The sequence below is a fragment of the Podarcis cretensis genome (assembly GCF_951804945.1).
Source record: "Podarcis cretensis genome assembly, chromosome: 5".
In the NCBI taxonomy this organism is placed as follows: domain Eukaryota; kingdom Metazoa; phylum Chordata; class Lepidosauria; order Squamata; family Lacertidae; genus Podarcis; species Podarcis cretensis.
The window spans coordinates 34,573,177-34,592,152 of NC_137174.1; the positions used below are offsets into that span (position 1 = coordinate 34,573,177).

Genomic DNA, 18,976 nt, shown 5'->3' on the forward strand with positions numbered 1-18,976 from the left:
TGCTACAGTAAAGGAAGACTTTCTTCTGACCTTCACAAAGAAGTTTTTAAAAAGTTTTTTCAGCTCTTACTATTATCAAAAGAAAGGAAGGGGCTGCTGAATAAATTCTTAATGGCAAACATCCCCCAGCAAAATCATTTTTAACAAATACAGTCATACCTCGGGTTATAGCCACTTCAGGTTGCGTTTTTTCGGGTTATGGACCGCCACAATCCAGAAGTACCGGAAAGGGTTACTTCTAGATTTCAGCGGTTGCGCATGCGCAGAAGCGCTAAATCACCCTTTGCGCATGCTCAGAAACGCCAGGTCGCAACACGTGCATGCGCAGACGCACAGATGTGGGTTGCGAATGCTGCGGGTTGCGAACGTGCATCCCACACAGATCACGTTTGCAACCCGAGCGTCCACTGTAGTATAAATTTATCATAAAAATTTAAGAATTCTTACACCTTCATTTTTCTTTCTTTCTTTTCTTATTTATTTATTTAGCAGCACATCCCACCTTTTCACTGTCTTTCGGCGTACAGAATAACCTTTCCATATCTAATTCATCTTGGCAACTATGCTGTAATACTTGATTGTTAAAGAGCTATTTAAAGAGTGCAGTTTGAACCCCTATTCTTTTGATTCTGAAGAATTTCTGACAAAAATATTGACTTCTAGCTTTCATTTTGAATCCTTGCAAGGACTACACAAGGATGCATTGCACCTGATGACATTAAGTCCATCAGAATGAAGTTTGACATTTATCTTTAAGGATAATAGGCCATGTCAGTGGTTCATTGTAATAATACCTAAACTCCCTTGTCATCTTTTTTTTGAGGTAAATATCACCGAAAAGGTCAAAACTTCATGAACCAATATGACAAATGTAAGGAGGGGGCATAGGAAAAGACACACAATCCCACTGAACATACCTTGCAAATAATATTGCACAGAAGAAAAAGAAACAATTTAAATTGGCCTTCTGGAAGCAGTGAATGTTGGCAGCTCAGCCTATTGCAGATGTTTTACTGACGTGGTACAGCACACACAAGCACAAAGGCATGCAAAGGTGAAATGCTATAAATTAAAATATGTCAGCTAAACTTTACAGAGCTCTAAAACAGAATGATTTTATTCTCTGGTGCTCAATGGAACATAGAGTGAACATTAGGACCACTTTTCTTCTTAGATTCATGAATGGAAGTCACTGCAGTGTGGCTCTTTACCACACTAGGAAAGGAATATCCAAAGCCCCAGACCGCAGGAGAGAAGTCTGTTCCTCCTCTGTGCTTGTGGGTCCCCAATTTACAATCATCTGATAAGTGGGAAATGCTTGAAGTTACACATATCCTGTCTCCATACCTGTGACCAGCAGATCACATGCATTCATTGCCAAATGCAACATCCAGCTTCAAATAGCACCCATCTCAGAGGAGTACACATTTGCACTCCTGACATTCCTGCAGAGTCTGTTATTTAAGAGCTTGATGGGCAGGGCGTGGAAACTGTTGGGACAACTTTGTTGTTTCCATTCCAGGTCTGAACATCTTGGTTGATGCCTGAATTTCTGAATTGTGACTCCTGAACTGTGGCCGTTGCCAAGCCTATATATGCCTGGATAAAGATCTTCTGTTACACATAAGAGCCTCTGTTGGCATATGTTGGGCATGAGACATGACAGTGTGTTATAATGTACACATTCTTCATACTTAGGGGGGTTGGAATGGGACTATGACTGAAGGAGACAGATTACTACTACCACTTTTTTATAAAAAAGCAAATATATTCTTAAGAAGGCCAAGACATGTTTGTGAGTCGAGGCCCCGTCCCCCACTTTTGGATGAAATAAGACACATGGACACCAGTATTTTAGGTTAATGGGCTAAAAATGGCCACAACTTTATTGGTTACAGAATGTGAGTAGTATTGGCTTAGGGCCTAGACACTGGATCTGAACAGACTATACTTGACTCCTGCCCACCCTGCAGGAAGTCATACAAGGGTTAATAACCTGTAGGGGGAACATGTTGGTGGAAATCAACTGGAAACTCCCCTAGAGTCACCGGAGGGTCGTGCCATGGCCCTAGCCACCACCTGGGCTTCGGACAGGAACCATGACCACCAGATTCCTTTAATGGAATACCCTTCAAGGGGATGGGTAGGTGATGGCCACAACCTCCCCTCCAACACACAATGCATTTTCCAATGCCTAACCACCAAACCTTACAAAGTTGTGGCGATTTGCTACGAGGTAGGCAAAAAAACCAAGTGGCTGGTGCCAATCTGCCAAGTGGAAAAAAATTCTACCAGGCCCCTTCAACAGGTGACCAACCGAGGTCCATAGCAAGGTCAGGTGTTGAATGCATGAGAATAGAGGGAGGGAGGGAGGGAGGGAGATCCATGTGTGCAGGAAACAAACAGGCTGAACCACGGTTCTGTGTTTGCTTAAGAGCAGCAAACCAGGCCCCCTAGCCAGCCGCATTGGCTGGCAGGAAGCGAGACCCACTCACAACCCCTCCCCTTGGCGATGCTGAGGAGCTGGGCAACCTTAGGAGCAGGGCCACCTACACAGGCCCACTGTCCCTTTGTAGAAATGGAGCCCCTCTGTGCAATTAATGCAAGATTCTGGCTTAATAATTGACCTTTACAGAAACAGGAAAAGCACTTGAGGTAAAATACACAGGACAAACACAGCCACATATTAGCTTTTATCCTTTTTACCCATTCAGTTCCATATGTTTCGACAGAAGTTTCTTAAGGGACTAACAGTATGTTTTCATTGAAGTGATGTATTGTTCTTTGAACCTGATTGCATTAGTTAACTCAAGGAAGTTAAATCGATAAGGCACAATTACTATAAGGTTACAAAGAACATGAATTTTGGTGTTTCTCTATTCACTTCCTTCAAATTCTCCATATTGAATGCAAAAGCACCTTCCTAATTGATATTGATTTCTCAATCCATAGAATTCAGCAATGTCAGAACAGGAGTTACAGAGATGTTACTAAAAAAAGAAAGTGCTAAAAACAGGTTAGGATCAAAAGAAGGGTTTTTACACGCACTCCCCCAAAAATCCATTTTGAATTTTTAAAGACTTCATCTTAGAAAAGTGGACATGGAAGGAATGTAGCCTGCAGGTCTTTAAAATAACAAGGTAGAAAATTGTTTGTACTGTATTTGAGTTTGTCAAACGTACCTTGCTCACCAGTTACATCAATAACGTATTGTTATCATTACTTGAATTTTGGTGTCATGCAGACCAATGCAGATGCCAGATAAATGAGAAAAGTTTAACCGAAAACCAGTTCAATCTGTTGGATTACAATTAAATTTATGATTCTTATCCTGTCATCCATAACTTCACTATAGTATCTGCTATCAGATTTCAGTCTGCACCCAACTGCAGCCCAAATGCTTCTCTATGGGAAAATCAGTCACAAAATAATTCTGTGGCTCTGCATTTCCAAATATCTTACTAAGCATTAAGTAGCAAACATTTCTGCTGTTCTTTAATGAAAAGCATGTCACTCCAACTTGGAATTCAAATGTGAAATTTTCACTTTTTAAATACTGTATTTTTCGTTCTATAAGACACACTTTTCCCCTCCTAAAAAGTAAGGGGAAATGTGTGTGCGTCTTATGGAGCGAATGCAGGCTGTGCAGCTATCCCTGAAGCCAGGAGAGCAAGAGGGATTGGTGCGCACCAATCCCTCTTGCTCTCCTGGCTTCAGGGATAGCCGCGCAAAGCCTCTTCAGGGCAATGGGAAGAATGCTCCCACTCCCCTGAAGTGGCTTGGCACAGCTATCCCTGAAGCCGTGGAGAGGCACTGCGCAGAGAGGGAGAGAATATTTTTTTTCTTGTTCTCCTCCTCTAAAACTAGGTGCGTCTTATGGTCGGGTGCATCTTATGGAGCGAAAAATATGGTACCTTTTTTAGGTGCACTACTAGCAAAGGCTGTAGCTCTTTTCACACATTAATTGTGTGCATGGCAAGCAAGGATACAAAAGATAGAAAAGGGCAACCCAGTCAATCAATGGGGACAGAGCAAATACCCTATGAAAAAGGTTACAATGCAGGGTACTCACTTGACCTCTGTTTGCTTTGCATGGCTCCTGCTTACCAGGAGGTAAAGGGAGATTAGGCAGAGGCTAGCAAGGTGCAAACACACCAGCAGAAGCCCAATATTCAGAGGAAGGATGACTGAGTTGGTGTTAACATGCTTACGGGAGCAGAATGGATCCCTGTATCCCTGTTGGAGGAGCACACTTTATCCTGGATATAATCACAAGGAGACTCTGCTCTTAAGAAAATAAAAGGCTGTGTTTATTGCAGGAAGTACATACTTGAAAGCAAAGATCCTAGTTCTAAGGTGGAGATGTGAAGAGCCATGCATGCTCTTTCATCTCAGCCAGAGACACACACAAAGTTGTCTCCTCTCCCAAGGAAAGGCTGAAGAAGGAAATGAGGCCAACAACTCTGAGAGTATTGGTCTAAGGGAAGATCAATAGGTTAAGTCTAGAAAGAAAGTCTAGGAAGGTTCCTCTCTATCTAGCCTTCCCGTGCAAGTATATCAGCGTACGGTGAAATTTCATCCCAACATACTGAAGCTGAGTTAGAGTACTGGAGTTATCTTAGAGCCAATTCTCTCTTTATATTTTGTATTTTGGTATGAATAGATACAGAAGATGTGGGTTTCCCTGTATATAGCCTGCATAGACACATACATGCAAAATTAGGTGTGTGTCTATTTTTAAAAATCATCTTTCCCATAATTGTTTCTAATTTTATATTTGCATGCACACACCCTACATTCTGCATATGCATACATATTGTCATCAGATGTACGATCTGCGTATAAAAAGTAAAATGAAAATTGGTTCTAAGATGCATCGAACAAGAGCAATGGGATAATCCATCCATGCTTGCCATGGACATTTACAGAATGATCAGGGCTCATATTTGACCTGATTTGAAAAGATTCATATAGCCCTTAGCCTATGATGTCCTGCAAAATGGTGGAGAAAGGTAAATTGATTTCAGCATTTTCCTTTCCTTTCAAACTGATCTAACTGAATAATGGCTTCATGTTCAAAGGTGCAGGGAATAGCATTTTATTGCCAAGCACATTTATTTGTGACAGCTGCTTGACAGCAGAGACATTTTAGAGAGAAGCTTCTCAGGGCGTGCGTCTCCATTGCATGGCCCTTTTGCAAAGACAATAACTAGCAACTACATTATTCTTTCTAGCTCAGCCTTAGTCCTGAGCTTACTTCTTTCGGCAAGTTTATCCAGCCTCTTTTGTGCAGAAATCTTTTGTGCAGAGGACAGGAGTAATCATAGATGTGCTTACGGCATTTAATCAATGGCATAGATTGCCCACCAACATTTTCTGCAATAAGGCTGGGGGGGGGGGTCTTATATGGCTGTGAGAATATTGGAATTCCTTCCACAAGCAATCAGGCAGACCCATGTGGGAAAGGGATTAAAATGTTTACATATTCACTTGTAGCAGCAAATTTAGGCAGCAATCATGCCACTGTTCTAATGTTTGATTCAAGCCATTATTGTTGTTTTATTCTGTATGCTTAATTTTTTCTTTATTTCATGTCAGGCAACTGCTGGAATTACATGATCCTAGTCATACATAGCTTCCAGTTTCTTCTTGTCTCCCAGACAAGGAGAAAAATCTTGTATATATTATTTCAGTAGAGCACTGAGAACGTGACAATAAGAAAGAGCAATCTGTTTTGCCCAATTTTGCAGGCCCCCTCCTGTGAGTGAAGGTGCACCCAAAGGAACTCACGTTGTTGTTGTAACTGCTGCTGCTTTGAATCAGACGATTATCTATTCCATTGTTTCAGGAAATGAAGACGGTAAGTAATACTGTCCCAGGTGGTCTAGTACGATACATGAATAAAATGTACTTTTAAGGGAGAGGGGAGGGAACAAATGTCACTAATTTTTCTTTTCTTTGCTGCATTCCAGATGTGTTTGCTATTAATAACAGAACAGGTGTCATCTCTGTCAAAAACCCACTGGATTATGAAACTGTGAAAAGCTATTTACTTCGCGTGCAAGCAGACTCACTACAAGTGGTCCGCTCCAATTTACCTGTGCCATCCAAAAGCAAGTTACTTTCACCTTTTTTATTATTTCTTTGTGCATTTGGATATTTGAGCAAAAAGGTCATCTTGCTCTCCCCCTCACCACCTCCCCCACCACTGATGCTGCACACATTACCTTAAGAATTAATCTGCCACTTTTTTACATTGTTAGTTAATTCCTTCATGTGCTAAATTTGCCTAGCAGTTTCAGATATAGTAGTGCAAAGAGAGCCTCAAGTCACTACAACTTAATTCTACGATATTCTAAGAATATCTAGGACTCTTACTTATTTGGCTCTTACTGTGTGCTAACGATATGCCGTGTGTTGTTTGAAAATGTAATGACTGAATACTGCTGTCCTGGTGCATCGCCAACAGCTCTCTGGATGGCTTGCTGGTTGTAGGATGTAGGGTGGCTTCTGCACTGCCAAACATTTCATCCCTGCCCAGCCTCCTCCACATGTCAGTCTTTCTGAAGATGCAACACAGTTTGGTAAGACCATCACTACTACCACCATCAGGGTGACACAGAATGCCTCTCTTCCATGGAGTTGTAGTAGCATATGGCTAATAAAAGGCTATGTAGTTGTATACATAAGCAGTGGTGACTGCTACCCATTGGGGTTGGTAGGTTGGAAGGCAGGGAGACTAACAGTAGGTGGAGCCAGAGCCCCCATCCTCTTTCCTGCTTGTGTTCTACAAGGCTAAAGCTGAGACTGACAGCTTCATCCTCTTGTCTGGTTGTAATTAAGAAGGTGGCTGGGGTGTGGCCGAGAGCTGTAGTTGGTGGGGCAGTGTCCCATCCATACTAATGAACCAGTCTCCGCTGCTCAAAAAGGATGTGCTTACTTTTTAAAAAATGTAATATTGTGGTTTTCTCTGAGGAAAATCCTGCACAGTATATATGACCAAAGTAAGTGTGTGTGTGTGTGTGTGTGCACGCACACACACACACGTGCGCAATATTCTGTTTCCTAGCTTTCATTTTAAAGGAAACACTTATGTGTTTCATACATTCTCCAGTACCAATTTACACGCAGCTTCTGAAACCTGAAGAAATCTTGAGTTAGCAACTTTTCTAAAAGTTTCTTAGTACAAGAAACATGTATTTAAATGAAAAGTGTGAATCATAATTAAAACTGGAAGATTTGGTCAAATAATATAGCAATAAGTTCTGCATGAATACTTTATGAAAGAGTGTCTCCTGGTATGCAGTCAGCAAAGAATGGAAGTCTTTTAAACTTTTCAATAAGCATAATTAAATGTTCATGAAGCTAAATAAGAACAATACATTAATTGGTATCTTAAATTGATTAAAATTTATGGCCATTTAATTTATGAATATCTACTTGCTTCATCCCAGTTAATTAAAGTTAATGGATTTAAGTAATAGAACAAGGAGATCATCTTCGTTTTAATTTGGTTGGATGTGCTTACTCTGTTCTTCTACAGCAGTGGGGTGGAATGTGTAGCCCTCAATATATTACTGGACTCTAAACTTCAGTCGGCCACAATCAGCATGACCACTGGTCAGAGATGATGGCTGTTGTAGTCCAGCAACATCTGAAGGGTCATAGGTTAGCCATCCATTTAGACAGAGGAAAAAATGCACATTTCTGCTTTTCTGAAAACATTTACCTCTCTGCAGACACAGTTTTCTGTGTGGTTTTTCTTCTTCTTTTGGTGTCTTTTAAATGCAAGTCTAAGTTGTGATATGAAATGTTTTGTAATGCCACATCTGCCTTCCAGACTACAGAAGTGAACTGTAATCAAATCTTGGAATTATTCATTTACTGTGGCAGAATGGGATAGCTATTGACATAGTGGACTATTGCTCCATTATAAGGACGTCATGCAATTAACTGAAGGGGCCACAGTTCACTAGGAGAGGACACGTTTTCTATGCGAAAGGTCCCAGGTTCAATCCCTGACATCTTTAAGTAGGGCTGGAGAAGACCTTTGGCTGAAGCTCTGGACAGTTGCTGCCAGTAGATAATGCTGAGGTATATGGGGACTGGTGTCATGGGGACATGCCTCAGTACATGGCAGTTTCGCAGGTCCCTGAAAAGTGGCAAAAAAGATTGCTCCGTTTCAGAGCAATGATGTTTCCATCATAAGATATGCTGCTAGTTGGATAGGGATGTAGGGGGAAACTCTAAGGGGCACAGCATGTCTCATAAGCAATTGTTTGAATTAATCCAGCCTTCCCATTTGTCTCTGAGTCATAATAACCATGAACCAAAATACTGGGAGTCACGGCAACATGTCTTCTGAGAACATCAAAACACTTGGCTAATCAGACTTCCAAATAATAATGAATTGCAGGGCAATTAAAATAAATTTTGTGATGAAGACAACTTGAATGTTATTGATTCCATTTTATGTTTTTGCTTCAGGGCATATCCTTGTAATGTTTCTCATTTTCATAGGCAGTATGCCAGAAATGATCCCAAAGACTGATGTGAGTGAGTGCACCTCTTATTAAAATTAGCATTCACAGAAAATATCACTCATCGCACACAGCTGCTAGCTCTTCCATAACAAAGAAAGTCTGTGTTATTTCCTTGGGTGTCCCTGAAAGGCCCCAGTGGTTAAATAGCTTAAGATTCCTCCAACCCACAGAGCTGAGTTTAGAAAATGGAAGGCCATTTTTTAATATATAAAAAATCTCTATTATCAAAAACATATTTTAATTAAGTAAAGCACTATTTTGAAGTATTTTTTCCTTATTCAGCCACTTTTAGAAAGTAAAACAATAACAGTTTTCTTTCAGTCAGTGGCTATCTGCCAAAACAGCCTCAGCTCTGCACTTTTAGTAGGGAAAAATCTCTCAGCTTTCTTTCTTTTCCTTTTCCATTTTAATTCCAATACCTATTTATCAGTAAAATGATAACAGCACCATCTATATGCATTTTATGGTTCTATTTTTTTTGTTTTATAGTTTCCATTGTTCTGCTACCTTTTGTTTTCCAGTACTATTTCAGATTGTGAACATGGCTTTTTGAGGCTATTTATTTCCAGAGGCTCAATGTTAAAAATCAGTACATATTGATTATAAAGTATGGCTCCCTTAAACAAACACTTGTTAGGTCCATGGGGTGTTTGTCACTTTCATTTCTTCATTCACCAGAGTCAAGATGAATGCAATATTATTGACAACTATGAAGCATGTAAATACTTTAAAGTTGGTGTGGTTTGTGAACCGTCTACCAGCCCTATTTCACTTTCTTGCATTTTCCCACCTATTTTAGAAATTATATATATGGTGTGTTGAATGATCTGCAGAGTTTATCATCATATGAGCCAAGTTCCATTCTTGATGTCTTTCTTACAGAAGCTGTCAAAAGTCTATGACACAAGAGTTCTCCTTATCATATATAAATAGCTGCTTCTTTCATTCATATATATATATATATATATATATATATATATATATTGGATGTACCTAAATGCTAATGATTTTCCAGACAAGATCAGAAGACAAATCTTGACATGCTTATAATTCATCTAGAGCTGGTAATTGGAAGAAGAGAAACAACACCAACATAAGGTGGAGATGGCACCACTGACAGGCAAAAGAGAAGAACAAACCTTAGGTGCTAGAAATATGGTTCATTCCAGGTCTGCCATGTTTTGGGGTGAAATCCGTCTTCAAGGGCATGTTTCTACCAGCAGTTGCAATGGATGGATTCTACAGTCACTGCAGTAACCCTTGCATTTGAGAATTCCTGCTGGAACATGCCCCTGAGGAAGGATGGGAAGAAGACTCTTGAAACCTATCACTTCCACAGAAGTTGACCACAAACATCTTACCCCACTTAAAATGTTGAGCCCACAAATGAAAAGAATTTGAGGCAGAAAGCAAAAATCAATAATTTTGAAGGGAAAAAGTTAGAAGTCCACCTTAAAACAATGGTGGTAGGCCACTGTGAGTAGTGGGCAGGGCCAAAGACACTACTCATCTTCTCTCCATTAAGTTCCTCACCACCCAGCACTGCTTCCTTCTCTTTTTAATAAGAGAGAAGCTGTGTGGCATGGAGCTAGAGTGAAGCATCTTTCTCACACACACTGCAGAAGATATCCATCCATGCAACATACAAAAAATGGGGTGCCTTTTGGAAGTGTGGATACAGTTGGATATGTGCTTTGAAAGCACAGTGCTAGATACTACAACATGTGAGTGTCACTTTAAGAGAATGCACCTGGCACTTACTCATAATAAATAATATAAGACACACTAGCCTGAGGGGAAAGAAAGAGCATTGCAGTGAAGTGGAAGGGAGAATTTCAGGAAACCAAAGCAATGTGTTAAGGAGAAGCTTGGAAAGCTAAAGAAGAACAAAGAGATCTAAGAGAGTAGGAGAAAAGTGTGACAAGATGATATATTTTTGTAAGCATTATACCATACTAAAGCTGAGGCATCTAATCATAAGCCTGCATTTTTATTAAGGCTTGATCAGGGCCTGTATTTTAAAATGAGCTTAAAGATTTTCAAATGTTCATGCCAGGCAGAAGACCAGCTGCCTAAGAACCTTGGCAAGATGTTTATTCTCCTGGATAAGGGGGGCCCCTGATTTATAGCAGAAAACAATTCTCAAAGTCAAAGGGAATTACAGGCTGACAGCCAAGGTTACACTGACCCTACATATTACAGAAGATAAAAAAGCAGAGAAAAACATAATTAAGAGTGGGTAAATAGTAAAATAAAACCATGTGCCTCCCATTAAACTTGAGCCATATTTTCCTAAAGTTCAAAGGTCAAGAGCAATGGAAAAGCATCTAGCTGGCAGAAAGGAAGAGAGTATTTTGGGAAGTCTTTTTCTAAAGTTGTTTCTTTCTTAAACTGAGATCCTTTTAAGATTTCTTTTCCTTTTAAAAGGTTATTTATGTTATGTATTAAATATATTGGCTTAAATGTAATTATGCAAAGGAATTAGAAGCTAAGAAATGTTAAATCCTTATGCTAGATTCTTATTTCATATAGTTGGAAGAGATCACAGGGGCCATCAGCCACCAGCCTAGCCCCCCCTGCCAAGCAGGAAACATCATTAGAGCACTGGTTGTCAGGCCTTTGTTTAAAAGACCTTCAAGAGAAGGAGATCTTTCAATGATGATCCTTGACATCTGTTTAAGATAAAAATTTAAGATTAACCATTTGTTTTGGAGGGCAATAGGGCGAGGTGAGCTGGTAATTAAGGTTCCTTGTTGAGACACATGTAAGATATATTACTACTTATTTGTCATTTATAGATAGAAGAATATATAGCTTTTTGTTTCCCATAAAAGGGCAGAAGGAAATGGGTGTATCTTTTGTGATTGGTTCTAGCAAACAGCCAATAGGAATTTCAACCAGGCTGATTGGACAGAGCCAGCCACAGGAGGAGCAAGGGGGCTGGATTAAGGAAATATAAGTGCTGGCCAGAATGGCAGGAGGCCAGGCCAGAGCTTGGTAACCATATACCACTGTGCCTCATATTTATTTGTCTGACAAATAAATTATTATTTTAATTTCTCTATTGCTGCGTTGAATATTTCATTCCAGCTAAGCGTTAACCACAAGCAGGGTGCTACAAAGCCATGGCATGTGGGAATTATTATTATTACAGTCACAGTCAGGTGTTTTCATTCCGAAGAGGCCTGACAGAGAATCTAGTACCTTACGGCTTAGTAATGCAATCTGATTCACACCAGTGGGGCTGTATCCTACTAGTAGATCACAGTGTTGTCCCATATTCTAGAGAGTCGAAACTGAGGGGTTTTGTCGCATATTTTCTCATATTTAATTCTTACAGTACCCAAAAAATAAGGTGGCTGTTTATATTTCAACTCAGTTCTCATGACCCCTCAGGTATAATGCTTGACGGTTGCTTATTGTACAACTGCTGACAGTAGTTGTCACAGTTTATTATCTTTTCTTGAATTATCACTCCTGTTACATATGACACCCAACTTTAGCAGTCTTTGGCAGAGATTCAGTGGAAGAAGCCTCCAGGCTGTTCTAGTGTCACTCTGAAAATGGTCATGGATACAAATAGATGGCTGAAAAATAAGTCCTCAAAGATAAAGGTGTTGCCAGTTGGCAGATGATGCCTAGTGGAAACTTCATCTTCGGTAAATGTTACCTTTGATCACTATCTTCTTTTTGCTGTTGTGTCAGCTGTAGACTACGAGGTTGTTTATAGCTATAGGATGTTTACAGAGAGAATGCATCTTCTCTTCTGTTTTATCACCTCAAAGAGCAATTGCCATGCTCAAGAACTAAGCAATAGAGGTGATGAGTATTTCTCAGGTGGATAATCATATTGCGAAAAAAGGTGTTTAGTTTCCCTACCACCACTTTTAAGTTGAAATGAGGCAGCTTTACTGTTTAGTACCTTTTAAGAAATGTGTGCTGTTTTAAAGTTTCTATTTCATGTGTGTGTGTGTGTATGTGTGTGCTGTTTCAAAGTTTCTATTTCATAGATAGATAGATAGATAGATGATAGATAGATAGATAGATAGATAGATAGATAGATTAGATTAGATAGATTTATGTTGGGTACAGGTAAAGGTAAAAGATAAAAGATAAAGGACTCCTGGATGGTTAAGTCCAGTCAAATTCGACTATGGGGTGCGGCACTCATCTGCACTTTCAGGCCGAGGGAGCCGACATTTGTTGGCAGACAGCTTTCTGGGTCATATGGCCAGCATGACTAAACCGCTTCTGGCACAATGGAACACCATAACGGAAGCCAGAGTGCATGGAAAAGCTGTTTACCTTCCCACCACAGCAGAAGCTATTTATCTACTTGTGCCAGTATGGGGAACCTGTAATCCTGCCATCAGTGTTGTTAGACTACAGCTCCCATCATCCCTGACTGTTGGCCGTGCCAATTAGGGCTGATGGGAGTTGTAGTCTAAAAACTTGGGGCACACTTTCCCCACCCTCCCCACTTTAAATGAAGAGATGTGATGAAAAAGCTATACTACTTTCTAAAATTATGTGTAGCAATTTGCATTATTTCCAGGACATCTGGAATACTTTATTCACATGTATGAGAACTACATATATCACCCCACTAAGCAGCAGCAGGGCTCAATAGCAGGAGTTCACCATACAACATTAGTGGAAGCCAGTTTTTAATTCCTTGTTGGTACCTGTTCTGCATTAAAAACACCCTACTCACACAAGCATCTTTCTGCCTGCTGCTCTGTGGAGTCCGTGGGCTGCTGGACCTTGTGAGAGAAGTGGAGAGGGAAAAGTAGAAGGCAGTATCCTTCCTTGGGCCCTCCATCTGCTCACAGACACAGAAAGCCTTGGGGTTAGTTTAAAAGGGGCACAATACAGAGATTAAAGTCTTTATTCTCTACCACACTTGCTTTTAGAGCTGAGGAGCCTGCTCTTATTCAGAGCAGATGCTTCAGGGACAAAACAGCTCAGCTACTAATGAGGTAGAATTCAACTCCACTCTATTCAGAGGCTTACTGTCCCCAGCACTGGAGGCAGAGCATAGACATTCTGACTAGTATCCACTAGTAGCCCTACCCTCCATTAATCTGCCTAATCCTCTTTTCAAGATATCCAAGTTAGTGGCCGTCGCTACTTTAACTAAATATCATCAGAAGAAGTAGGAATAAGACATAGGTTGGCAGCAGCCACATGTTTTAAGGTAGTATGTAGTTTTCCAACAGTATCAGAAGTAAAAAATGAAAAGAAGGAGTGGGTGATTTCAAACAGTACCATTCTGCTTGTGCAACACATTTTTTGGGGAAACCCTTCAGAGCAGATTTGGGGAGAGGGAATGCAGGGGTTGTAGGGAGGGAGAGAGAAGGTGGCCTGCCTTTTGCTGCTTCTGGCAAGACATTCAATATCATCCATTAACATGTTGTAGCTCTTGTTTATTAAATTGTACTACATTGTAATTATTTTGCACTCCCTTTATTATGTCAAAATGGTCCGTGTATTGAAGTTTAGTTATAGACAAATGTATTTACATTTACCAGATTAAACTAGTGATTGACTGTTTAAAAGGCAGGCAACTGATGAACTGAAATAACAGGTAAGATTTGTCATTAAATTACTGTGATCTACGTGGCTGAAGCCAAGTTTTTAAGCCAGAAATCGAGCTTAGCAATGGATGGGTTTATTTTACCTGCCAATATGCAAGAACATCCTGGCAGATCATTAAGGGCAGAACTGCATAAATTATTACTGATGCCCATCCAATTTATATTGCTCACCCACAGTTTAATTAAAGCGGCCTTTGTAATAGAAATAACTGTCTACTTTTAACCTACTGTGGAAAAGAACAGGTGCTCCATTCTTTTTCTGCTGAGCATTCCTCTGAGGGAGGAGCAACCAAAAGTAGTGTTCACCTAATGCCATGGAGCTTGGTAAATATTTCAGTTCAACTGCATATAAATGTCAGACTGAGGGCTTGGGCTAATGAGCCCACAGTGACTGCAAATGTTATTTAATGGTCGGTGGCCAAGTGGCCAATCACTTGATTCCTGTCTGTGGGTACCGGTAATTTCTGAATAGCTAGGAAATATCTGGGTGGTCCTGAAAGGGGACATGCCTCCCCTTTCTCCACCTCTAGCTAAGCATGGATGTATTCTAGGTCTCTCTGTGAAAATAAACAACAGAATTGCAGATTGAGTCATAGAATGAGTCCAACTAGGAGAGATCTGGGGAGAGAGAGCTTTAGAGTCTCTGTAACCTAGTAGCATTTTGGGGTGCTCACTGCCTCCTTCTGGAAATCTGATGTTGGCAGTAAATCTGGAGTTTTGGAGTGTATCCACCTTTCCTTCACTCAGCTGTTACAAGATACCATAGGCCTCCAGTAGGAATGAAGGAGATAATTTATTCAGTTTGCATTCAAATATGCATGTACCAAACTCTCAGTTTCCTAAACAATGCGCAAGCTGAAACACAGCCACCTTTCAAAACATTTCTCCAAATTTTGCAATGCTGTTCTCCAGCCAAGTAATGTGTGCATAAATGCATATACTAGGATAAAGTGTGCATAAAATGCACACGTTAGTTAAAATAACATACCAAGGAAATTTGTTTTGCAAAAATGTGCATATTAGGCAAAATTACCTACAAAAAAAATGTCTACTATAGGAAAAATTTGCCCTAAAAGGCTGATCAATTTTCATGAGGACTTTTAAAGCACAGAAATGTGCAGAACTGAGTTTAAGATTGGAAAAAATGAGAAACTGGAATTGACAGATTTGTCTGTCTGTCATCTCCAGTCACCTCCCTTCTCAGGGAAACCAAATATAGGTAGGCACTGCACCCCTGAAATTTATCACCATGAAGAGAAATGAGGTGTGAATAATGAAGTATAAAACTATTCTTGATATATTACAATATTGCCTGTTTAAAACCTATCATTGTCCTTTCTGAGCCTCACCTTTATCTAGTGCAAAATCTTGGAAGCATTCACCATGCTTTTTGTTTTAAAAAAGAGGAAAAGATCAGATATAGTGAAGAAGGAATATGCTGTGGGTAAAGCAAGTCAAGAGCTAGTGCAGCAGAGTGTCTAAGATTCTGAGTTGGGAAATCTCTGGTTGTAATCTCACCTCAGTTGTGAATTACATGTCTCTCAGTCTCCACTCCTCTGCAGGATAATAGTACCAGCATGTATTTCAAGCTGTTATAGTGAGTTCTGAGATGAGATAATATATGTAAAGTACTTTGAATATTTTGAAGTCCTAAATAAAAGTTAAATATTTATTATTGCTTTTGCCATTACATGGGATGGATCTAAGGAACTGTGAGCAGAAGGAGAAAATATATTACTGCCGTTATGTGAACTCTTGAATAAATGCTACTCTCACAGTGATGAGAAATATAGTGGAGAAAGAAAATTCATGTGATAGCAAATAAACTTCAGTGGACCATTAAAAAACACCTCATGAAAAGTGTTTTGTGAGTGGAAGAAATCTAGGTTTGGCCTCACTTTACTCACACAGCATGTTTCCACTTCATCAGAAACAGCTCTTACTGAAGAGGAAGACATTTTCCACTAGCAAAATAGCACTCTTGGTTTTAAGCCAATGTTTCTAGAGTAGCCGGTAAAATAATGCAGGATTGTAGAGGGCAATAAGGGAGAGTTTGCAGTTTCTTCCTTTGTAGGGGTTGCATAGTTCCTATATTGAAAAAAAAGCCCAATATTTAAAACGTTAACGGCCATTCAGGTGTTCCCCCTCACATGAATAATGATTGCAGTGAGGGTATAAAGATGGACCTCAAGCACTGATCCCACACTGATCCCAAGCTGTTGTCTATCAGCTTCACCTCTCTGCCATTCATGTGTTGAGAGATGTATCTATAGGGGAGAGACTTCTATTCACAGGTAAACTCCCACCAAGATGTAGAACCCTGAAGTGAGTCTCGTATTCTGCTTCCACACAATGATTGCTTGAGGGATAACTCATGGAGGGGGCTAAATTTTCCATGCTGGAAAACAAAACAAAACAAAATCCTGGGGAAGTGGGGCAGGATTATGCTAGCTTACTTTCCTCCATATACAGTGGTACCTTGGGTTACAGACGCTTCTGGTTACAGATTCCGCTAACCCAGAAATAGTACCTCAGGTTAAGAACTTTGCTTCAGGATAAGAACAGAAATCGTGCAGCAGCAGCACAGCAGTAGTGGGAGGCCCCATTAGCTAAAGTGGTACCTCAGGTTAAGAAGAGTTTCAGGTTAAGAACAGACCTCCAAAATGAATTAAGTTCTTAACCCGAGGTACCACTGTATCTCAATAACTATAGAATAGAACCTGCTCCTATGTGCATACATTCTACCCTTCGCTTCCCTAACCTCATCTGGATTCCATTTCATAGTTGAGAGTGACACAAAAGTCTGCTGTAAATTAGACTTGATAGATAGATTAGATGTGTTTATGTCACACATGGTGTTTTTGCAGTTGCCTCCACGATCAAAACAAATACATTCCTCTTGCATATATCTGCTTGTGTGAAGAATGAGATCTGGGATTCTAACATCTGTTAGCCCAGACTGGAAGACAAACCAATGGCTATATTTTGACATATTAATTCTTCCATTATAGTCAGCCGCTGGGTGCTTGGGAACTTCTTAGCAGGAAAGAGTTAAATAATGAGTGACTCACAGATGCTGTGCTCTCAAGCTGCCAAACCAATGAAATATATGCCATGTATAAAAATGAACTGATGAGCTGAAATGAAGGTGTTAATGAAATTAAATGTCATCGAAGTTAAAGCTGGAAGGTGGATTGATTTATGTAGATAAATAACTATATGGACTAAAGGCTTTAATAGTTTAATGTCAGAAATTAGAAGACACAGAAATAACAGAATAATTTTAATTATGCAGAGGAAGGGATTACTTGACATTTGAATAAATATATTGAGCTAAGTAGACTAGTAGTGTTGAAAACAGCTCTTGTATGCTGCAGTTTCAGCTTTCTTTCTATGACCTGGAAGTACTGAAAGCTACCAAACCAAGGTCTGCCAGTTGCCTTTCACAGTAACATTTTAGATAGCTTAGCTTAAAAAGAAGAAGTTGTTGAAAGTGGATTTAATTCTCTCTCAACTTTTAACAGAAAACATAAATAGAAGTTATAATGCAGTTCACTTATTATTTCCTGTTGCAGAACATGACATAAATGTTCAGCGACGTGACCTAATCGGCCATTCATATTTGACTTGGGTCATGTCTGGCTAAGTCTTGAAAGGGTTTCTTAGTCTTTTGGCTAAGGTGAAGTGCTGTTTCTCAGTCGGTAGAGCATGAGACTCGTAATCTCAGAGTCATGGGTTCAAGCCCCACAATGGGTGAAAGATTCTTGCATTGCAGGGGGTTGAAATAGATGATATTTATGATCCCTTCATTTCAAATCTACAATTCTGTGATTCTAGCAGAGCCCCTTTTGTGATGGTACTTACTGTTCCAAAGTACCATCACTCCTGTTTTTCCCTGCCTGTGGGAGCCATTATGTGCTAGCAGCCCACAGTACGTTTATTAAAAAATGAGTCCAGCCACCTTTTACCAAAAAAGGCACTGATTCTAGCAATACATAGTGCACCAGGCAGGGAAGGCGGAGATGCTCTAAACATTTATTTTGTAATGTGGGTTCTACTCACAGAAATATCACACTTTATTTTCTTTTAAGAAACTCTTTTCCTACTGCCCTTTCCCCCTCCTATTCTTTCTAGTAAGCCTCTAGAACACAAACAACAGAGTTGTGGTAATACTGCTCTCCCTTGATCAATAGTTATAAGGATTACTGAGATAGTATATGGCAAGTCATTAGAAAACCTCTAAAACAATATATATATGGTTTGTTGTTATAGTTAAAATAAAAATTGTCCTTTATACCTTGTTTAAAAATTGGAAGCATCTTGGTGATTATGCAAATATCAGTGGGGAGCACATCTGCAAATAGGGTTTTTTAAAAAATACATTTATCCCATTTTTCTTCAAAGGAACTCAAGGCACCATCTTCAATTTACATTCACAAGAACCTTGTGAGGTAGGTTAGAGTGAGTAACAGGCTCAAGGTTACCCAGTAAGTTCCATTATGCCACACTGGTTCTTGTGAAAGTGCAGAGGTGTGCTCTGTTTGTTGTGCCACAATCTCCCCCCTCCCCCTCCCCGTTTACTGTCAAATCAAGAACAGCAAGCATTATTGAATAAATCTTTAATTTACATTTTAAATATATGAATTTAAATTAAAATTCTGCTGTCCAGGAAACATGGAACTTAAATTAATCTTTCCTCCTGGAGTAGTATGCCAATAACTAGCAATTTACAAGCTCTGCAAATCTGGAACATTTTTATAGATTATAATTGTGCAAAATACTCTTTCACTCAGGAGTTAACGGAAGTAAAGGAACTGTTGAGAACAATTCACTGCC

The 18,976-nt window shown here is 39.8% G+C and overlaps 1 protein-coding gene across 19 annotated transcripts in view; it reads left to right on the plus strand.

The window, feature by feature from the left end:
• Nucleotides 1-18,976, plus strand: part of PCDH15 (protocadherin related 15) — a 647,566-nt gene that overhangs the window by 551,213 nt on the left and 77,377 nt on the right. For all 19 annotated transcript variants that reach the window (XM_079976223.1, XM_079976213.1, XM_079976221.1 and 16 more), the window contains 2 exons: nt 5,751-5,860; nt 5,973-6,113. In XM_079976223.1, the coding sequence (XP_079832349.1) occupies nt 5,751-5,860; nt 5,973-6,113 (251 nt within the window). The remainder of the gene's footprint in view (nt 1-5,750; nt 5,861-5,972; nt 6,114-18,976) is intronic.